Source organism: Leopardus geoffroyi, chromosome A1, assembly GCF_018350155.1.
Source record: "Leopardus geoffroyi isolate Oge1 chromosome A1, O.geoffroyi_Oge1_pat1.0, whole genome shotgun sequence".
NCBI lineage: Eukaryota > Metazoa > Chordata > Mammalia > Carnivora > Felidae > Leopardus > Leopardus geoffroyi.
The window spans coordinates 121,293,069-121,315,920 of NC_059326.1; the positions used below are offsets into that span (position 1 = coordinate 121,293,069).

Here is a 22,852-nt window from a genome sequence, read left to right on the forward strand (position 1 = left end):
AGGACTATGTCACCCCACTGCTGAGGAAAGCACAAAGTAAAATACAATGCAGGTGACCCTGAAGGGCTATTAAACATAAGTTATTAGAACCTTTAGTTTGCCAAACTGACTCCAAGCAAGACGAGAGTGAGGCCATTCCTCTGTGTAGAAACCAGTTTCAATTAGAAAAAAATGCACTTCACTAAAATAATTATTTGGATAGACAACTAATTTGACAGTTCTTTAGCTGATTTTTTTTAAAGTGCTGACTGATCTCTGACTAAATGTTTCTTTGTCTCAATGCTCCCTAATGATGCAAGCCCTCACAAGGTTTACACTTTCTAGACAAGGCTGAGGACAAATCATGCTGCAATCACTCTCATATAGCACTTTGTCTCTCTTTTTTAAAGCTTGGTTTTAGTAATTTCCACACCCAACATAGGGCTCAGACTCACAACCCTGAGATCAAGAATCTCATGTTTCTGGGGCATTTGGGTAGCTCAGTAGGTTAATCGTCTGACCTTGGCTCAGGTCATGATCTCACGGCTCGTGGGTTCGAGCCCCGCAAAGGGCTCTGTGCTGACAGCTCGGAGCCTGCAGCCTGCTTGGGATTCTGTGTCTCCCTCTCTCTCTGCCCCTCCCCTGCTCACACTCTATCTCTCTTTCTTTCAAAAATAAATATGTTAAAAAAAAAAAATCTCATGCTTCTCCAAATGAGCCAGGCAGATGCCCTTCATACAGCACTTTGTATTTTCAGGGACTTCTCACCTCAGTTGTCTCCCTGTCAACACTGAGGAGTAGGTAGAACTGATATTATTAACCTTTCCCTACAGACGATGATTATAAAAGATGCCATTTAGGGACGCCTAGGTGGCTCAGTCAGTTGAGCGTCTGACTTGAGCTCAGGTCATGATCTCATGGTTCTTGAGTTTGAGCCCCGCATCGAGCTCTGTGCTGACAGATCAGAGCCTGGAGCCTGCTTCGGGTTCTATGTCTCCCTCTCTCTGCCCCTCCCCCACTCACGCTCTGTCTCTCTCTGCCTCTCAAAAATAAAGAAATGTAATAAAAAAAATTTATAAGAGATGCCATTTATGGAGTATGTACTATGTATCAAGCAATATGCTAAATGCATTGTGAATATTATGTAGTCCTCACAACTGCCCTGATAAAGCACATATTCTATTATTATCCCATTTTATAAATGGATAGATTTATGAATGATTAAATGACTTGATCATGGTCACATGACAGGAAAGAGGTCAAGCCAGAATTCCAAATCAACATTCAGGCCCCAGAAAGAGTCATTGACTCACTCAAGTTCACAGAGTTGTGGCCAAAATCCTGTTCCCTGCAGAGTGATTAAGAACAGGGCCTCTAAAATCAGATAGTCTGAGTTCAGACCAACTATCTGCCTTTTCCCAGCTGTGCCCCCTTAGGCAAGGTACTAACCCACTCTGTGCCTCAGGTGCCCTACTTAGATATGGGCTAATAAGAATGTCTATCTCAAAGGTTAAAGAAGATGATCTACATCCAGCACTTAGCACATAGGGAGTGCTCAGTAATCAGTTAATAATGCTATACATACTTCTGTCCCTCCAATCTGTAAGCTAAGTACATATTTCACTGGTCTGTGCCACTGCAGGTGCCAAGAGCAAAGGCCTTATGCAACTACCGAGGGCAGAATCCCGGTGACCTGAGGTTTAATAAGGGAGATGTCATCCTTCTGCGGAGACAGCTGGATGAGAACTGGTACCAGGGGGAGATCAATGGAATCAGTGGGATCTTCCCAGCCAGCTCCGTGGAAGTCATCAAGCAGCTGCCCCAGCCACCCCCGCTCTGCCGGGCCCTCTACAATTTTGACCTACGAGACAAAGACAAGAGTGAGAGCCAGGACTGCCTGAGCTTCCTCAAGGTACAATTCTAGGCAGCCGTGGAGGTCACCAGCGACCACACAGATACTGTGCCACAACCTGGAGTTTTTAACACTTGCTAATTTTTAAAACATATATATTTTACACAGAAATGTTTATATATGTGTGTGTGTGCATATGTATGTAAAGTATGTGTGTGTATAATTCAAAACTAAATGGAAGTTGCCAGAGAAATCTAGTACTAAAGAGTTTGATGCAAATCCTTAAACCTTTTCTATTGCAATTACAAAAATAGGTATTCACACATTCATTCATTCATTCATTCATTCATTCATTCATTCTCATCACTCTTGAACACCTCTTTGCAGGCCCTGGAGATGCAGCCTGAACAAGTCCCAGTCTCTGCCCATAGGCAGAGTAGTGGGACAGACAGATATGTGGACAACAGTTTACAAATACATTTTGACAGTGTGCTGTGCAAAACTACAAATCTTACCTCTTTACCCTTTTATCTAAGGACATTCTTGCTGACCAAGTTCTGAGCATCTGATTCTACTCTTTACAACATTCTATTTTATACTAAACATTGTATTCAAAACATTCCAAAGACATTCAATAACATAATTATACCTTTATATATAACTAACCTCTTACAAGTTGTATTTTCCAAGCACATTAATTAAGATTTTTTTCTGCCTTTTTTTTATCAGATAATTCTTCTCATGTGCAAGTAACAACACTTCTACTAAAGTCTAGACTGCTTTAATTCTCTGTATTTGGTATTTATGATTCCTTAAACACTCAAATTCTCTCACAGAAGCCAAAGTTGAGGTGATTTTCACTCTTCGCTGCTTACGAGAAGTACATCAATACTAGAAGCGGCACTGGTATAGCAGCTCAGGAAAGGTCTTTTCTTTTGCAAAACATTTTTATTCCACCACTACCAGAAATGAGATTTGCTGCAGATTGCCTCAGTCTCGATAACCTCACTGTACCCCATATTTTGAAATACTGATCATTGTTACCTTGGCACCTCAGAGTGAGTCCTCTTTTTTTAAGTGTATTTATTTATTTTGTGAGAGAGAGGGAGACAGAGTATGCACACACACGCAGGAGAGGGCAGAGAAAGACAATCCCAGTCAGCGTGCCAGCCCAGTGAGGGCTTGATTCCATGACCCATGAGACCAAGACCTGAGCCGAAATCAAGAGTCCGACACTCAACACTAAACCCCCTCAGCATGAGCCCCTTAAGGAAGGCCATTCTGTAGCCCAAACTGCAAAGTCTGTGTTTCAATCACTCTTAGAGGAAGGGGAGTTCAATCCCACAGACATTTATTGAGTATTTACTTTGGGCCAGGCATTAAACACCGAGCCCTGGGGACACTGCCGGAAGAAGGCAGAGGCAGGAAGCATCATCTTCCTTTTTTGCCCCTTTGTGGGACTTTGCAAACTGGGACACTTACTCCACCTGCTTGTTCATTCACTGAGCTCATCCATGTGCCAAGCTGCCTGCTGGATTAAAGTGATGAATCATTGTTCCTACCTTCAGAGAGCTGACAGACTAGTGGAAAGAACAGACATGGGAATGGAAAATTATGATAAAGGAACCAGAAGAGAAGATTTGATCCATTCTGGAAGCTATGAAAGGCTTAGGCTACACTAGGAAATTTCATGGTCTTCCTAAACTCAGCGTGTCCAAATTAAACCAAAAATCTTCCCTCCCAAAGCTGCTCTTTTCCTAGTGTTTTTCTATCTCAGTAAATTGTACAATTTACTCACACAGTGACTTATTCATGCATGCACACATTCATTTAGAAATTTATTGAATGACTACTAAATGGGAACCACTGTATTGGGTGCTAGGGACACAGAAAGGAACAGAACAGACACAGGCCCTGAACACATGGTGTTTATAGTCTGAGGGGGTAGACAGGCATTAAAGAAATCATAACCTATAAATGGATAATTGTAAATTGTGATAGGGGCAGAGAAAGGTAAGAAAAGGTATAATACAGTAACGAACTTAGATTCTGATTCATCTAAATTGCTGAGGGGCATGGATCAGAAGGCCAGAGCAGTCAGTGGATGGATATTCAGATTTGGATTGATGAACATGTATGGATATGGAAAGGTGTTCCTGATATGGTATACAGTGAAAAGTGTGTCTTACATGACTCCTTTTGTATGAAATATAAGGAGAAGCAGAATGAGTGTATATGCTAGGAGTCAGAATAGTGCTTACTTCTTGCTAGGCCATGGGAAAGGGCACAAAGGAGCCTTGTGGGTGCTGGAAATGGTCTATATCTCTTGATCTGGATGGGGGTTTCGTGCGTATAGTTAGTGTTAACATTCATCAAGCTTTACATCTAAACTTTATGAACTTTATTGTATATATGTATGTATGTTTTCATCAAAGTTTTTAAAAATCAATGTATATATATGTATACTTGGGTATGTTTTATCCTCAGAGAGAAGACTCTGGCTGGGAAATGTGCTAATCAGGAAGTTAACAATGAGTGTATATATACTGTGGTAGAATTCTTTGTTTTGCATACTATATTTTCAAATGTTTCTACAAATCTTCATATAACCTTTTTTAAATGTTTATTTATTTATCTTGGAGAGGGGAGGGGCAGAGAGAGAAGGAGAGAGAGAATCCCAAGCAGCATCTGTGCTGTCAGCACAGAGCCCAATGCAGGGCTCGATCCCACAAACCATGAGATCGTGACCTGAGTCAAAATCAAGAGTTGGATGCTTAACCAACTGAACCACCCAGGTACCCCTATAACCTTTTATAATAGGAAAATTTTGAATAAAAAGCCACCTCACATTTGATACATTAAAAATTGAATAGGTTCTGAAAATTCTTCAAAATTAGAATGAAATTTATTCTTCCTTTTGCTAAGCTAAAGATCTATCTCCCTGTGGCTCCCATATTGATTTCTCCATCTGATTAATATAAATGAAAGCTCAGAATCTGCTGGTGATTGAAAATTAGAAACATTTCCAAATTTTCTATTGGATTCCACTGGTTCTCCAAATTATTTCTACTCCTCCTGTGGTCTTGGTGGCCCAATACTTATGCCCTTTATGGAAGAAGATTTTACAAATAAATTATGAAAGAGTTACGTTTCTTGTACCTTACACCATCTGGGATTCCAAACTGCTCTCCACTAAAAGCTTTCACCACCTGAAAACTGAGAGCAAATGCTGACCATGAGACTTTCTCTCTTTCAGGACGATATCATCACCGTGATCAGCCGAGTGGATGAGAACTGGGCAGAAGGCAAGTTAGGAGATAAAGTCGGCATCTTCCCAATCTTGTTTGTAGAGGTACGTGAGTATCAAGCCTACATCTGATTCACGCCCACTCAGAAGTATGTATGTGCCACCAGGATGCCTGAGAGAAATTCCTTTTTGATATGAGGCTTATTTCAGAAGTAACTAAAGTCTCCAAGGAAAAGATTCCAGAAGATAACATTCAGTTCTGGCAAGTGTGTGGTGGAATGGACCTTTTTATTCTGATGGGAGTGTAAATAGTGCAGTGTCTCATACCCAAACTCAAAGAAACCCATGTCAATAACACTAAAAATCTACATCTCCTCTGATTCAGCAGTTGCATCAATCTGACAGTTTATTATAAAGAAATATTCAAACAAGTACACAAAGATATATGTGTTCACCATGGCATTGTGTGTAATGGTGAAAAGCCAGAAGTAATCTAAACATCCGACAATAAGGATTTCGGTTTTTTAAATTATGGTGAGGAAAAAATATATATACCCATTAAACATAACGTTAAAGAAAATTCAGTATTTTTGAGTATTTGGTATATTATCAAAAGACGTTTATGATTTGTTATTAAGTAAAGTTTAATGGGCATAGAGTTTCAGATTTAGAAGGTGAAGAAGTCCTAGAGATCTGTTTCACAACAATATGAACATACTCAACACTGCTGAATTGTACACTTTACAAGGGTTGTTACGGTAAATTTTCTGTTACATGTTTTTTGCCACAATTAACAAATGGAGCTATATTAAACTAGCTTCATAAATATGTGTGTATATAAATGGACAGGGGGTGGAACGATATGTACAAAACTGTTAACAGTGGTGATCACCAGATAGTGAGATTCTAGATAATTTTCATTTTCTTCCGCTGCCCTGTATTTTGTAAATCTTCTGAAATAAGCATATATTACTTCTGGAGGTTTTTTAAGCTCCCTTAAAAAAGAAGAGCACATACTAGACCCTATCTGCCTATTTCTCAAGTATGATACTATAACCTGGAGTTCCCAACCTCTCTAGCCTTGAGCCTCACCCTAGCTTGAGGCAGGTCATTACAAATTTAAGAGAGCCTTCATTGTTTAACTGCATTAATTGGATGCTTACCAGGCATAAAGCATTAAAAGTGAGCACTGGGGAGCTATGAAAGAAGGAAAAGGCATGTTTTCCACCCTCTAGGAAGGCAGGGTGAAAATAGAATGGGGCAGAGTTGGAGAAAAAGGGCCGGTTCTTTCATTCATAAGAGCCAAAGCAGGTTCTAAGCTTTCAAGGTTCTCTATAGCTCTTCTAACTTGTTGCTGAAGGGATGAAAAATGGAAGGGAAGGATAGAGGAAGGGTCCAGAGAGTCTGGTCATCTTACCATCTCTAGTCAACAGTATTCTCATTACCAGTCCTTTTATCTTGCTGAGGCCCCTTTTAGGCACACATACCCAATTCTCTCTACCTGTTCAAATTTCACTCATTTTACAAGGCTCAACTAGAAACCTGCTTTCTCCATAAAATTTCTAACCACTAGTTGAACACTCAGTTGTCTCTTTCTTCTCCAAATACCTGAGGGGTGTATTGCTTATTCCTCACAGGCTAGCCTGACACAGAAAGGCTCTCTGTAAAAAAAAACAAAAAACAAAAAAAAAACAATAGCTTAAAAAGTGAATGAAGAGAAAAAAATTAGAAAACAAACCATTCAGGATAAAGAAATTGTGGTTTATGTACACAATGGAGTACTACGTGGCAATGAAAAAGAATGAAATCTTTTGTAGCAACGTGGATGGAACTGGAGAGTGTGATGCTAAGTGAAGTAAGCCATACAGAAAAAGAAAGATACCTTAGGTGTTCACTCTTATGTGGATCCTGAGAAACTTAACAGGAACCCATGGGGGAGGGGAAGGAAAGAAAAAAAAAAAAGAGGTTAGAGTGGGAGAGAGCCAAAGCATAAGAGACTGTTAAAAACTGAGAACAAACTGAGGGTTGATGGGGGGTGGGAGGGAGGAGAGGGTGGGTGATGGGTATTGAGGAGGGCACCTTTTGGGATGAGCACTGGGTGTTGTATGGAAACCAATTTGACAATAAATTTCATATATTGAAAAAAAAAAGAAAAGAAAACAAACCATTCAGTGTGACCCTTTCCTGTACACATATATTCAATCACTCAACTAATGTTTCACTGAGTACCTGCTAAGTCAGGTCCTATGCTAAGTGCTAAAGATACAAAGAGATAATGGGTTCCTACTTGCAGGGACTATAAAGTCAGACATTAATCAAGTAATTTTTAAGTGTGATGAATGATGCAAAGAATGAAAGGGAGGGAAATAAATGGGGGGAGGAGGGAATGATGTGCAACTGACCTGGGAAGGAGGTCAGCGAATACCTTGTATGCCAAGATCACCCAGATGGATAGGAGTTATGTAGGTAAGCACGGAGAGAAGAGTGTTTTAGGGAGTGGAGGTAACATAAACAAAAGTCTGGCAGGTTGAGGAAGCGTAGTGTATCCACAGGACCGAAAGAATACTAGAGCTGGAGCTTAGAAAGTAAGACAGTAACCTGACACACCAGGGAAGTGAGTGGGAGACAGGTCACTGAGGGCTTTATAAATCATCCTGTATTCATCAGGATGAACTAGGTTATGCTATGGTAATAAATAGCCCCAAACTGCCAGTGACTTAGCAAGGAAAAACTTACTTCTCACCCACATTACATGTTTGGCACAAAACAGTGAGAAGCTGTGCTCACATAGTCACTCTAGAAACCCACACTGAGGCTGGGCCACCTTGTCGTTGCCATCTGGAGCACATGGACTTCCCCAGTCTTCATAGCAGGGGAGGAGTAAGGAGGATTGAGTTGTGTATCAGCAAATGCCTCAGCTCAAAACTGACACTTGTCACCCCACTCATGGCCCGTAGGCCTGAACCAGTCCCCTAGCCCCACCTGTCTTCAAGGCAGCTGAGAAGTACAGGGGAGCACGAGGAACATCTGATAAGTACGGTGGTCTGTGCCACAAGGTAAGAAGTTTGGGCTTGATCCAGAAGTCAGTAGACACCACTGGAAGATTCTAAGGGACACAGTAACTCCATGAGACCTGGGTTTCTTTTTGTTGTTGTTGTATATTTATTTTTGAGAGAAAGACTGGGGGACGGGCAGAGAGAGAGGGAGACACAGAATCCGAAGCAGGCTCCAGGCTCTGAGCTGTCAGCACACAGCCCGACACAGGGCTCAAACTCACAGACCTCCAGACCATGACCTGAGCCAAAGTCAGATGCTTAACCCACTGAGCCACCCAGGTGCCCCCAGACTTGGATTTCTTAAAGTCTGCTCTTCAGGCTATAGTAAGAAGAATAATTTGAGGAGGAGAGAGGAAAAAACAGGAAGACCAGGTAGGAGGCTGGCGCATGGCTCCATTGGAAGATGACTGTGGCTTGGACCGGGAAATTGGAAACAAGTAGACAGATTCAAACACCATTTAGGAGGTAGATCCACAGGGCTTGGAGGTTGACAAAAGTGAGGCACAGGGGAGAGGGAGTGGTGAAGAATGCATGCCCCACTTTCTGCTTTATGTGCCTAGGTTAGTGGTGGAGCCGCTACCAAAGAGGGACAATTACAGTGATGGGGAGACAGTGGTTAAATTTCCAAGGACAGAGATGAGCTACAATCAATACCAAATTGGGTACATAGGAGGTGCTTACATTTTTGCATTTTAAAGCTTGCGTGGTCCCCTGCATAATTTCAAGAAGCTTCTCCATAGCTCTGGGGGGGAAAAAGCACCATTGATTTTATTACCCATTTTTGGTACTCTTTTTTCGAAAACTTCTACATTTAATGATTATTCATTTGGACACTCTCCCCACCCCTTCACCTCTAAAATTAGTGATTACGAGAACCCTCAAGATTATCATCAAACTAGCCATTGCTTCGTTTGTTCTCCTAATTGCTAGGAGGGGAAAAAGATAATCAAGTGGTTGCTCTAATCTGGAAACCTGATTTTCAAAAATTACTTGAAATCTAAATTGAGCTTTTTAAAGCAGTACTTAAATTTTGACTCCAGTCATTTCATTAAGACTAGCACTTGCTAAGAACTCTTTAAACAAGTTTTGAATTATCAGTGCCATGCAAAGCAACTGAAAAGAAGGAAAGCTTTCTGGTAAGAGTGGCATGGGTTGTTTTTTTTTTTCTTTTTTGCATAAACAGGATTTTTCTTGTTAATGCATCACTTGATTTATTGAATTACACCTGAATAAAAAGGTGTGGTAAAACAAATGCTGAGCTTATACCCATTCTTGTCAGGACTTCTCCAGTGAGGCCTGCCTGGGTTATGTGAACCTTGCTCAGCCCAATGAACCTCAAGGATATTGTTTCAAATGAGTGGGTACAAATTTAAGAGATGTGCAGTCTTTCCCCAACCGAGCTATTCATCACGTTGGCAGAACACAGGCAGACCAAGAGTCACACAGAGCCCTTTGTCAATGTTGCTGATGAAAACACTGAAGGTGTTGCTCACCAGGGGAAAAAGAACAATTAGGAAGCAGGAAAAAAAAATTAATTGAGGGGCGCCTGGGTGGCACAGTTGGTTAGGCGTCTGACTTCAGCCAGGTCACGATCTCACGGTCCGTGAGTTCGAGCCCCGCATCAGGCTCTGGGCTGATGGCTCAGAGCCTGGAGCCTGTTTCCGATTCTGTGTCTCCCTCTCTCTCTGCCCCTCCCCCATTCATGCTCTGTCTCTCTCTGTCCCAAAAATAAATTAAAAAACGTTGGAAAAAAAAATTAATTGATTTCATTCTAGCTGTGAATGACCATAAACAACTTTAGTCATTCAACTCAAAGAGTATATGTTGCCCTCTTACTAAATCAACAATGGAGGGATAGGTGCTCTGGGGAATGTAGACATTGTCCCGAGCCCACACTGCCATCAGAGCTTGCCGACAAAACTTCTGTAACTTCCTAGGTAGTCTCCCTACTTCTACGCTGGTACGCTGGTACTTCTGAACAAAAAAAAAAATAAAAACACATAAAAGTCTAAACTTTTATGTATTTGTTTTTATTTGCATATGGCAAAATTTACTCTTTTCGGGTCCACTTCTATACATTTTGGTAAATGCATCCAGTATACCCACACCACCATCAAGATATAGAATAGTTCCAGGGTGCCTGGGTGGTTCAGTCGGTTAAGCGTCCGACTTCAGCTCAGGTCATGGTCTCACAGTTCGTGAGTTGAGCCTCGAATTGGGCTGTCTCCTGTCAGTGCGGAACCTGCTTTGGATCCTCTCTGTCTCTCTGTCTCTCTCTGCACCCCACCTCTCTCAAAAATAAATAAACATTAAAAAAAAAAGATCTAGAATAGTTCCAACATCCCCAAAAAGTGCAACAACATGCTGACTCTTTGTAGTCAGCCCCTTCCTGACTCCCAATAGCAGGCAATCACTGATCTGGTTTCTGCTCCTATAGTTTTCCTTTTCCTGAATGTCATAGCAATGGAATCCTGCAAAATGTAGCCTTGGAGTCTGGCGTCTTTCACTTAGCACAAAGCATTGGAGATTCATCCACGTAGTTAGGTATATCAGCAGCTCTTCCCTTTTTATTGCTAAGCCGCATTCCACTGCATGGATGTGCCAGAGTCTGTCCGTGCACCAGGTGAAAGACAATGCATTGTTTCTAGTTGTCGGCAGCTATGAGTGAAGCTGCCATAAACATTTGCATACCGATTTTTGAGCAGGCATAAGTTTTCCTGTCTCTTCAGTAATTACCTAGGAGTGAGATGGCTGGGTCAGATGCCAAGTGTGGGTTTAGCTTTGTAAGAAACTGCCAAAGCAAAGCATGAGCTTTTAAAAGCAGAAATCAGATTGTGTCACTCCTCTACCTAATCCTGCCAAAGGCTTCCTTTACACTTAGAATAAACTTGAGCCTCCCAGGACCTTTGTGACCCCGCCCCTGCCTATCTCTGTGGTCTCTTTACCACCTGCTCCTCACTCCATTCCAGCTTCTGTTTCTTGCTTTTTTCTCAGACTGTTTTTCCCCCTCCTTAGGATCTTTTTACTTGATTATAATCCCTCTGCCTGGCATGTTCTTACCCCCATCTTCACACAGCTGGTTCCTTCTTGTCATCTGTGTCTCGGTTAAATGCCACCTTCTCAGGGGGACTTCCTTGACCCCCCCACCCCCATCTAAAGTAGGCGCCTCCCCCAACCCGTCTTTATCACGTCAAAGCACTTACTTCTGTCTGATATTTTCTTGTTTGGTTGTCTGTTTGCTGGCTGTGCCATTTATAAGTCACCCCTTCGGGCCACAGCCCTTTTATCTTTAAAGTGGGCATAATAGGGGCACCTGAGTGGCTCAGTCAGTTAAGCATCTGACTTCGGCCATGCTCATGATTTCATGGTCTGTGAGTTCAAGCTCTGTGTCGGGCTCTGTGCTGATAGCTCAGAGCCTGGAGCCTGCCTCAGATTCTGTGTCTTCCTCTATCTCTGCCCCTCCCCAACTTGTGCTCTGTCTCTCTGTCTCTCTCTCTCAAAGATAAACATACATACATACATACATACATACATACATACATACATAAGATGGACATAATAGGGGCACCTGGGTGGCTCATTAAGTTAAGTGTCCAACTTCAGCTCAGATCATGATCTCACAGCTTGTAAGTTCGAGCCCCCCATCAGCCTCTGAGTGGGCTCTGTGCTGGCAGCTCGGAGCCTGGAGCCTGCTTCAGATTCTGTGTCTCCATTTCTCTCTCTGCCCCTCCCCCACTCATGCTCTGTCTCTCTCTCCTTCAAAAATAAATAAATATTTTTTAAAAATTTTTAAATAGGGGCGCCTGGGTGGCGCAGTCAGTTAAGCGTCCGACTTCAGCCAGGTCACGATCTCGCGGTCCGTGAGTTCGAGCCCCGCGTCGGGCTCTGGGCTGATGGCTCAGAGCCTGGAGCCTGTTTCCGATTCTGTGTCTCCCTCTCTGTCTGCCCCTCCCCCGTTCATGCTCTGTCTCTCTCTCTCCCCAAAAAAATAAATAAACGTTGAAAAATAAATAAATAAAAATTTTTAAATAAATAAAATAAACTGGACATAGTTATGCCCCTTCCCCTACTCAATGATTCTTTTTCACAGTATTACAAGCTTTGTGAGGTAGAAATTGTATCTTCTTTAAAAACTTTCTATCTTGGGGGATGCCTGGGGTGGCTCAGTCAGTTGAACATCTGACTTAGGCTCAGGTCATGATCTCATGGTTTGTGAGTTTAAGCCCACATGGGGCCGGCTGCTGTCAGCACAAAGCCCACTTTGGATCCTCTGTCCCTTTCTCTCTCTGCCCCTCCCCTCCCTTTCTCTTTCCCTCTCTCTCAAAAATGAATAAACATTTAAAAATAAAATAAAATTTTCTATCTTGGCTATGTTAATCATCTGCATATTGTCATTAAAACATTCTTAAATGGGCAAATTCCCTTTTATCTTTATAGTTGAATCTGTAAAGTGGAATGAGACACATGGCTTTGGAGGACAACTCTGTCCATGTATTCCAGCCTTCCAAAGGAATTGAACCCAAAATATAACACAGCTGGTAGCTGTGCTAGACCTAGCTGGTACTAGATTGTCAGAGCTGGTTTTTATATTTTCAGGAATTTTGCTAGCTAGTTGTTAAACCATTGGTAGGTATTTGCACCGTAGAAATTGGGTAACTCTACAAATCAGGGCTTGCACTTATGTTTTTTCTTTTCTTTTCTTTTCTTTTCTTTCTCCATACACCAGCATATTAGAGACTAAGAGGCATGGAACAAGAGAGAAATGTGAGGAGTTAAAAGTGTTTAAAGAAAGTAGTAAAAGTAGCATAAAGATTCAAAGTCCCAAATACATTTACATTATGGTTCAAATGCTTATAAGATGAGAAAACCTGTCCAAGTCCATCCATGCGTGATTCCACAAGCACTCACTGAGCATCCGCTGTGGGACAGGGCCGAGACGAACATGTATGAGCTCACTGCCATCAGGTAGCTAACAGTCCAGTGGGGGAAGGAAATGATTGCAGTGTGTTGTGTAAAGTGCCATGGTGGAAAAGTATAGAAGCTGCAGCCCATGCAGTGGCATTCAGGAGTGGCTGAAGGAGGAAAAGGGGAGGGTGTGCCTGGGAGAAATGGGTAAAGGAAGAGTGCTTCCGATCAGGAAAGAGTATCTAGACTTATTTTTAACCCCTGGAGACCTCAGTGAGGAAGGAGAGCAATATCTACTTTGCAAGAGACTTGTCGGAATTTCTTGATGCAGCCAAGTAGCTGGGACATATCGATAAAAGGAGGAAGCTGACCAAAGAGTGATGGCGGCATCCGAACCTGCTTCAGACTAGCCTGGATAGGACTTAGCTGCTCACACCAGATCAGGAAGACTAACCTCTCATGGACCTTCTGTGTTTTCAGCCCAACCTCACTGCAAGACACCTCCTAGAGAAGAACAAAGGCCGTCAATCGGTCCGCACAAAGAACCTGTCTCTGGTACCCTCATCCTCCCGAGGCAAAGCAGCCAACACGCCCACCCTCCGCAGGGGCCCTGGGTCCAGGAGGAAGGGGCCCGGGCAGTTCTCCATCACAACAGCTTTGAACACTCTCAACAGGATGGTCCATTCTCCCTCGGGGCGCCATATGGTGGAGATCAGCACCCCAGTGCTCATCAGCTCCAGCAACCCCTCCGTGATCACCCAGCACACGGAAAAAGGAGATGTTCCTCCCAGCTCTGTGGGGCAGGTAGGAAACAAACCCCTGGGATAAGGGCACCTTGGAGTCAGGCAGGTGATGCACACCATGTCATAAACAGTATTGGATATTTAGTACCTGCGGAGCATCCATAATGCACTAATAACAACTAATGTGTATATTATATGTCAGAGCTGTAGACACATGATTCCATGTCATCCTTGAACCAGCCTCTTGAGTTAGGTACTATTACTGTTCTCCCCATTTTATAGATAAGAAAACTGAGGCCAAGAGGAGTTAAACAACTTGCGAGATCTTCACAGACACTGTGCTTTCCCATGCTGAAAGCCATGACATAGTTCCCGTCCCATAAAGAACTTCTCTCTCAGGAGACAATAGCACCCATTTTCTAGAGAGAGTTTTGGCATCATGATTAGAGATTCACTGTTCCATTCTATCCTCTGAAAATGTCTTAGGCATCATGCGGAAAGGAAGGAAAAGAGGGAAAGAGAAATTGTGGGTTACTGGGTGTTTTCAGGACTGGCTACATAATTTGCAGGGCCCAGTGAAATGTGAAAATGCAGACCCCTTGCTCAAAAATGAATAAGAATTTCAAGGGGCCCCTGGGTGGCTCAGTTGGTTGAGGGTCCGACTTCGGCTCAGGTCATGGTCTTTCTGTTCGAGAGTTCAAGCCCCACATCAGGCTCTGTGCTAACAAACAGCTCGGAGCGTGGAGCCTGCTTCAGATTCTGTATCTCTCTCTCTCTCTCTCCCCCTCCCCTGCTCAGGCTCTGCCTCTCTCTGTCTCTCAAAAATAAATGTTAAAAAAATTTTTTTAAAGAATTTTGATACATCAACAGCAGAGCATTAAACCGAGTGAAGAGCCCTTCTCAATACAGAGCCCCATGTGACTATACGTGTCACATGGACACACACACACACACACACACACACTCACACACACACACACAAAGCCAGCCCTGCATGTTTTTATATGGAGTACCTAATAAGATAATACAGGAAAGTGCTCAGTGCCAGTGCTTGGCACATGCTAAGCCCCCAGTAAGCATTAGCTGTTAATACTATTATTATTCAGCCCAATCACTGAATTGCCAAATGAAGAGAGATACACCAAGGGGCGATTGTAGCAATCCAGATACAGAAGTACTTCTAACAGCATGTGGCTATTTAGGTTGGAGGGTACTTTGAAAGATGAAGGACTGGAGGTATGAGGCAAAGTAATTAAGAACAACTGCATGTTGGGGATTCTGCTGAAAACACTCTTTGGAACCGGGCAGGTGGCAGCTTGAAAGGACAAACTTCAACTTGCACGGATGTATTTTTTTTAAAGCTGTAAATCTTGTTTTTAAACATGAATCTCTACCTTGGGATTAAAGGACTTAATTGGACTCTAATCCCTTTTTAACAAGACAAGGAGGAGGAGAAAGTCAAGGGCTTCTCAAAGACCTGTATGCTGGTCGAAAATGAAAACAATCACCATCAACAACATTTTCTATCTCATACCACTGTCTGGATCTCCAAGAGGCTGGTTCTTCACGTGCCTCAGCCCACCACCTGTACTACATGCCCACACACACACACGCACATGCACACACACATACACATTTTCCCCTCCACATACTCTCTCCTTACATAAAAAACTATAACGTTCCCTTCCTACACACACATTCCAAATGCTTTTTTACAAGTACATACACGCTTTGTGCTCAGAGTTCTCCCTCCGCCACACACACGCACACACACACACTCTCTCTCTCTCTCTAAAATGAGGGGCCTAGTGACTCACAATTAAGCCAAAGACTAACAGAATTTTTCTAAAGCCATTTTTATATATAGAGAGAGGTAGATATTTATAAAGTACAGCCCACACTCAGAAGATCTAAGCAAGCTCACTCAGCTGTAAGTTGGTTTCCCAAGAGATTTAGTCAAGAGTCACTTTTCATGTGCCTTTTAAATTCTTCTTTCCAGTCATTTACCTTATCCATAGAGAGGCTAGAGCAGAGTGGAGAATCCTAGTAGGATTTAAAGTAAATAGTATTTTTTAAAATTTAATTAAAAAATATAAAGTAAAATAGTGTTTCTTCCTAGTTTTCACAGAGGTGAGAATTCCAAAATTTGGCATTTGCATATCCTATTCCCAGGGAAACTTTGCACGGTATTGATAATAGCCTTTCTCAATTCAGATGGCCGTGGATTTTAAGTGTTTCTACATGTTTGCCGAAGTGTTGTCAAAAATGCTCTTAAAATACTTCATTTACAAGCTACATCTAAAGATGGGTAAAACATTGAGCAAATGACAAGTTCTTTTGCTTCCTTTTTCCTCTAACATCCTTGAGAGCTGAGGTTGGATCTAACTTTTCAGGTTTCCCCTCTATTCCCCATCCCAGCACCCCGCACAGTGTCTACTCTGTAATAGGCACTCAGTAAATCAGGAAATCAAGACTTTTGACTTAAACATCTGGGCAGATAGTTGTGATGTATACTCAGACAGGAAAGCCTGGAGGAGGAATAATTTCCTGTAGAAATCTCACAGGTCAGTGTAACTTTTTCAACCAATAAACATCTGTTGGGTGCTTACAGTGTGCTCGTAACCATAGTGAGTACTGGGGATTCTACTACCAAAACAACAGGAACAATAGTCATCTTGAACACTTACTGAGACTAATATGATTGATGGATAGAGAAATAGAGAGATAGGATGATATACTCTGATAGCAAAGTCCTTATTTGCTAGTCTCCTAAGTCCCGCCCTCTATCCTGAAAGATGATAAGAGCCTTTGTAAGGGAGATATTATCACTACTTTAGGTAGTTACTAAAGTACTTTAGTACTTCACTACTTTAAGGTAATTAAGCCACCCCCCCAAAAAAATAGTTTTTCCATAGTTCATGTAATTAGTAAACAATCAGAGTCTGGATTAACCCTAGAATTGTGTGATGCTGGAACATACACTCTTGTCACTACACTATGGCATCAACAGAGACCTCATCAAGCAACAGTGTTATGTCAGTGCAGTTCATATCGAGTGTCTGTAGCCTCTATTCTTTCAGACTTGTCACCTGACTCCCTTTAGACGCCGAGGCCCTCCAGCATTCTCTTCCCTGCCCACCCCCTTCTCCAGTAAAGAATTTGCCCTAAGTCTTTTACATCTAAACGTTTTTGTTTACTATCATTTTGTTCCTTTATGAACTACCAACTGTGTCCAGCCATTGTGTATGCTGCTGAGGTACCAAGAGTAAACTCTTACCATCAAGGAACGCCCTCTGGCAGGGACACAAAAAATAAATGACCGCCTATAGTGGAGTGAGGGCTTCCTAACATGGCTTGAGGACCTGCTGGCACCCGCACTGACTTAAGCAGTACAGAGACTCAGAATTTAACAACACAGAACTGTAGACTGAGAAAGTCATTTCCTTTCCAATTTTCCCCAAGCCCATTGATGATATCGAGAAGGTCCCAATTTGGTACTGACACTTGACAGTCTGCCTTGGTAAGGAAGAAGGAGCAAGGCCTGGGGCCCAGGGCTTCTGGCAAGTTCTTGCCCATCTCTGAACTGAACAACACTGTATGTTTTTATTATGTGGTCTGATGGTTATCTTCCATATAAGTGGTATCAGTTTTATGTTCACAGCGGTATATGAAAAGAGAAGCCAGAGTAAGGAATTTTGTTTTCCTGTTGTCTTTGTGTCTTCTCACCTGTGGGAAACCACCTGACACATTTGGCTAGAACATCAGGAAATGGCCTCAAAAATGAACTTTGCACTAAATACGACTGTACTCGTAAACAATTCAGGATTAGACCTGAAGAGGCTGAGTAGATTCCCTGGGAAATTGTGGTGAGAAGGTTAAGTAGGAGGATTGGAACTCATGTAGTTGGCCTCTGGGAGAGTCCTGAAGATGATCTCTCGAGGTCTACACTGAGAAGGGACGACTTAGAAGGAGAAAGTCAAGTGCATGGGGCACGCATTAGAAAGATGTCCTTGAGCAGTTGAAGTCACAACTGCCAGGCCCACCCTAGAGATTCTAAAATTCACTTGTTCACGATGTGGAGGCTGCCTGCCCACTGTCTCCCACACTCACAGAACAATGAGGCATTCTTGTTTTCTCTAATGCTGGGCTTCCTAGGAGGTTCTGCTCCCTCAGTATACCCCCTATCTCCTACCCTCACCTGCCACCCCCCTACCAATCCCCTAAACCCCCGCCTTCAGCCTGCCCCTCCTCCTGTAACACAGATGCAGGTTAGTGGAACTGCTAAACAACTAGAAAGCCTGTCATCATTCCAGAGTTTTGTCTTTCCCTCACCTCTTACATCAGTTAGTCAGCAAGCTCATTTTCCCACCTGAATTGTCATGGCTTCTGTCCATTCCATCCCAGTGCCTTACTTTTGGTCCTCATCTCTTGCCTAGACTGTTGCTTCAGCCTCCTCCTTGGTCTCACAGAGCTCATGCTCAATCACTACACCTCACCCCACCCACCCCTTCACCCCCATGCATTCTTCCAGTCATGGCCTCTATCACAATGTCTTGAAAGCCCAAATCCATGAAGCTGCTTCTCTTGCCCAAACTGCCAGTGGTTCCCTACAGTCCACAGAAGAAGTGATACCTGCCGTTTATTGAATGGCCACTAAAAGCCAGCGTCTATACTGATAACTTACAGACATTATGACTAGCCTCACAACTGTTCATAGTAGGCACTGGTATGCCCATTTTACCAAATAGGAAAACTCGGGGACAGAAAGATTAGGTAACTTGTCCAAAGTCTCAAAGTTAGAAACAGAGTCAGGATTTGAGGACAGACTAAAGTTTATTTATTTACTTTGACAGAGAAAGAGAGCATGAGCAGAGGAGGGGATAGAGAGAAATAATCCCAAGCAGGCTCTGTACTGTCAGCACAGAGTCCCATGAAGGGCTCGAACTCATAAACTGTGAGATCATGACCTGATCCAGACACTCAACCGACCCAGGCGGCCTGATCTACTTGACATTTTTAAGCACAGTACATCTATTCTAGGCCACCTCTCTGCTTTTTGTCCTTGTACCCAGCATGGTGCCTGCATTATTATGAGCAATGAACAAAAGGCTGCTTCTCTTGGAATTTATTTTTGGTGCATTCACCTGTCACAATCATATCCACACCCCAAGCCCTATATGCATATCATTTCTGCAAGGAACCTTTTTCCAGTTCTCCCCTGCAAAATTAATATCTCCCCTTGTGTTCACGGCACATTGTTTTTACTCAAGTTATAACACATTCTTCTTTATACTGTCAATACCCCACATATATCTTCTCACCAAGCTCACAAAGATTGAATACTTCTTAAGGGAGGAGATGGTGTTTTATTCATTTATGTTACTGTTCACTTTCCAAAACCCCAACAAAGGTTTCTAATAACATGTTTTGCCTCAAGAATTAAAAACAAAGTCAGAGACCTCTGACTTTTTAAAATAATTACCACATTAAAAATTTTTTTTTAAAAAACAGAAGGTGCCTGGGTGGCTCAGTTGGTTGAGCATCTGACTTCGGCTCAGGTCATGATCTCACAGACTGTGAGTTCGAGCCCTGTGTCAGGCTCTGTGCTGACAGCTCAGAACCTGGAGCTTGCTTCGGATTCTGTGTCTCCCTCTCTCTTTCTGCCCCTCCCCCGCTCATGCTCTGTCTCTCTCTCTCACTGTCAAAAATAAATAAACATTCAAAACAAATTTTTAAATAATTACCAACCCCCATCCCTTCTTCTGATTAAAGAAAGGACAAAGGCAGATCAGTGAAGTGTAATTCCATTCCCCACACCTCTTCCATCCCATTGATAATGACAAGTCCAAGCATCTTTCCTGGCCTCCTGGGGAGATGAGCTGTGACACATTTTGGGGAATTCTGAAGTCTGTAAAGCTAGCTTTCCTTTCAATCCCATATTTGAAATATTCTGGATAAAGTAACTTTCAGCATCTTGAACTATAAGTCTGGACCCTCACCTTTTCTCTCTTTGATGGGAGTTTCTCAGCCCAAATTCATGGTACTCAGGACTACCATGAGAGATGGTTTTGACTTAGTATTAAGATAATTTCTTTCCTTTGGACACCATCTCAATGCAAATTTATGCTTAAGATTCTAGCTAACCCTCCTTCTAAGGTAATTTACAGAAATAGATTGATCCTATGCTTCTAGTCTTATGTTAATATCTCCCAATATAAATGTTCCATCTTCACAATTTTCACTCAGTAAATCCCTATTTATAAATTAAGTTATCCTAGCACTCTTGAACTGATGGAATGGTCCCCAAGGGTCGTGGGTAAAAATTGGGAAGGCTCCATTTTATTGATACCTGTCCCCTCAAACCGTTTTGTTCCACATCATCTGTATCTGCCCCAAAGTGCCTTGTGTGGAGTCTAACAGGTGCTTGAAATTTGTTAAAATTTCAAGAGTATATCCCTGGCTAGAGACAGCCCCTTAAACTATTCTCATAAATTATCAGTAATGCCTTAGCAGGAGTTCCCTGGTGGACATCTGAAAGCAAAAACGGACACAGGTTGGGACCACAGGGCATCTACTGCCCTCTACTCTGCCAGATCCCAGCCCCTCTCCCCAGGAAAGAACCATCAGGAGCCACCTAGGCAAGCAGTGTTTTGTGCTGGAGAACCTCCTCTGGCCTTGAACCCAGAAAGGGTTTCCTACCTTGAAAGGTTGTTGGGAAAATCAGAAGATGCAAAGTGGATGTAAAGTGCTTGGTTAGCATTTGGATTGTTGTGATTATTACTAAAAATTTTAGCAGTCAAAATTTCTTAGAGGTCAAGTTTTAGATTTCTCTTCAATCACTATGCTGTACATTTTTTTTGAACTTTTTTGTAATGGAAAATTTTAAACATTGTAAAAGAAGAAAGAAGAGTATAATGAAGCCTCATATACATAACACCAAGTCTCAACAATTATCCACTCATGGGCCAGTCTTATTTAAGTTATATCCCCACTCACGAACCTGCTCCCCAACTGGGTTATTTGGAAGCAAAGCTCAGACATCCTATCACTTCATCCACACATATCTCAGCATCTCTTTACACATTTTAGTCAGTATTTATTTCTAAGAATTTAACATAACCATGATCCCATTATCACACATTAGAAAATGGGCAATGATTTCTTTTGGGTTTTTTTTAATGTTTATTTAGTTATTTTTGAGAGCACTTGCCCCAATTTCTTTATTTAGCCAGTGTTCACATGTCCATATTTGCCTTATAATTTTTTTTTAGAGTTGGTTTGTTTAAATGGCATCCAAATGAGGTAAACACTTTGAATTGGGTTGATAAGTCTCTTAGATTTCTTTTATTCCACAAGCTCCCTCTCTCTCCTTGTCTTGTCCCTGGCCGTGCATGTGTTACAGAAGCCAAGTTGTGTGTCTTGTTGGATTTTTGCATTCTGGGTATTGCTAGTTGCCTCTTTGCAGCATTTTTTAACACATGCCTCTCTCCCCTGTGCTTTCTGTAAACTGGTAGTTACATCTAGGGGCTTAATCAGCTTCAGACTTGGTTTTTGGCAAGAATATCTCATGGATAGTGCTAAGTACTTCTTTTGTGGTTTTTGTCTTGTTTTGTTTAAGGGCACAATTCACTGACTTGTAATATATCCAGACGTTATGCATCCAATACCGTAATGTAAAACATTTTCATTATTCCAAAAAGAAACCTCACACCTCTTTTTTTTTTTTTTAATTTTTTTTTTCAACGTTTATTTATTTTTGGGACAGAGAGAGACAGAGCATGAACGGGGGAGGGTCAGAGAGAGAGAGAGGGAGACACAGAATCGGAAACAGGCTCCAGGCTCTGAGCCATCATGAGCCATCAGCCCAGAGCCTGACGCGGGGCTCGAACTCACGGACCGTGAGATCGTGACCTGGCTGAAGTCGGACGCTTAACCGACTGCGCCACCCAGGCGCCCCGAAACCTCACACCTCTTAACCATCACCCCAAGTTCCCCATTTCCCGCCACCCCCACCTCAGCCCCAGGAAACACCAACTTACTTTCTGTCTCTATAGATTTGCCTGTTCATTTGATTTTAGTGGAGTCACACAGTTTTTGGTCCTTTGTGGCTGGCTTCTTTCACTTAGCATTATGTTTCCAAATGCATCTGTTAGAGCAGGTATCAGTACCTCATTCCTTTTTACGATTGATAACATTCCCTTGTATACACTATTGTGTGGATATACCACATTTTGTTTACCTACTCATCAGTTGATGGACATCTGGAGTTTTTTTTGCCTTTTAGTACTATAAATAATCCTGCTGTGAACAGTCATGTACAGGTTTTTGTGTGGGCACGTGTTTTCATATGGTTATACAACTAGGAGTGGAATTACTCGATCATATGGTAACTTTATTAACTGTTTGAAGAACTGCCAACTGTTTTCCAAAGTGATTACACTATTTTACATCCTTACCAATGGTTTATGAGAGTTCCAATTTCTCCACATCTTCACCAACACTTGTTTTATTGTCTTCCTTTTCTATTATAGCCATCTTAATGGGTATGAAGTGGTATCCATTGTGGTTTTGGTTTGCATTTCCTTGATGGCTAAGCATCTGTTCATGTGTTTATTGGATATGCATTCTTTAGAGGACTGTCTATTCATATACTTTGCTATATTTTTAATGGGTCACTTACCTTATAACTGAGTTTAAGAATGCTGTACCTATGGGGGCACCTGGGTGGCTGAGTTAGTTAAGTGTCCGATTTCAGTTCAGGTCATGATCTCACAATTTGTGAGGTAGAGCCCCACAACAGACTCTGCACTGACAATCCAGAGACTGCTTGGGATTCTCTCTCTCCCTCTCTCTCTGCCCTCTGTCTCAAAATAAATAACCCTCCCCCCCAAAAAATAATTCTGTACCTATGTGCATATATGCTAGGTGCATGTCCCTTATCAAATATATGACTTACAAAAATGTTCTCCTGTTCTCTGGTTGCCTTTTCATGTTCCTGGTGGTATCCTTTAAGGCACAAAAGTTTTAATTAGATGGTATCCACTCTATCTGTTCTTTCCTTTGTTGCTTG

The 22,852-nt window shown here is 42.2% G+C and overlaps 1 protein-coding gene across 9 annotated transcripts in view; it reads left to right on the forward strand.

The window, feature by feature from the left end:
• SH3RF2 (SH3 domain containing ring finger 2) overlaps window positions 1–22,852 on the forward strand; it is a 127,978-nt gene that overhangs the window by 51,608 nt on the left and 53,518 nt on the right. For 7 of the 9 annotated variants that reach the window (XM_045492628.1, XM_045492603.1, XM_045492636.1 and 4 more), the window contains exons 3-5: window positions 1,622–1,891; window positions 5,088–5,183; window positions 13,520–13,843. In XM_045492628.1, the coding sequence (XP_045348584.1) occupies window positions 1,622–1,891; window positions 5,088–5,183; window positions 13,520–13,843 (690 nt within the window). The remainder of the gene's footprint in view (window positions 1–1,621; window positions 1,892–5,087; window positions 5,184–13,519; window positions 13,844–22,852) is intronic. The other 2 variants (XM_045492651.1, XM_045492659.1) reach the window with 1 other exon arrangement.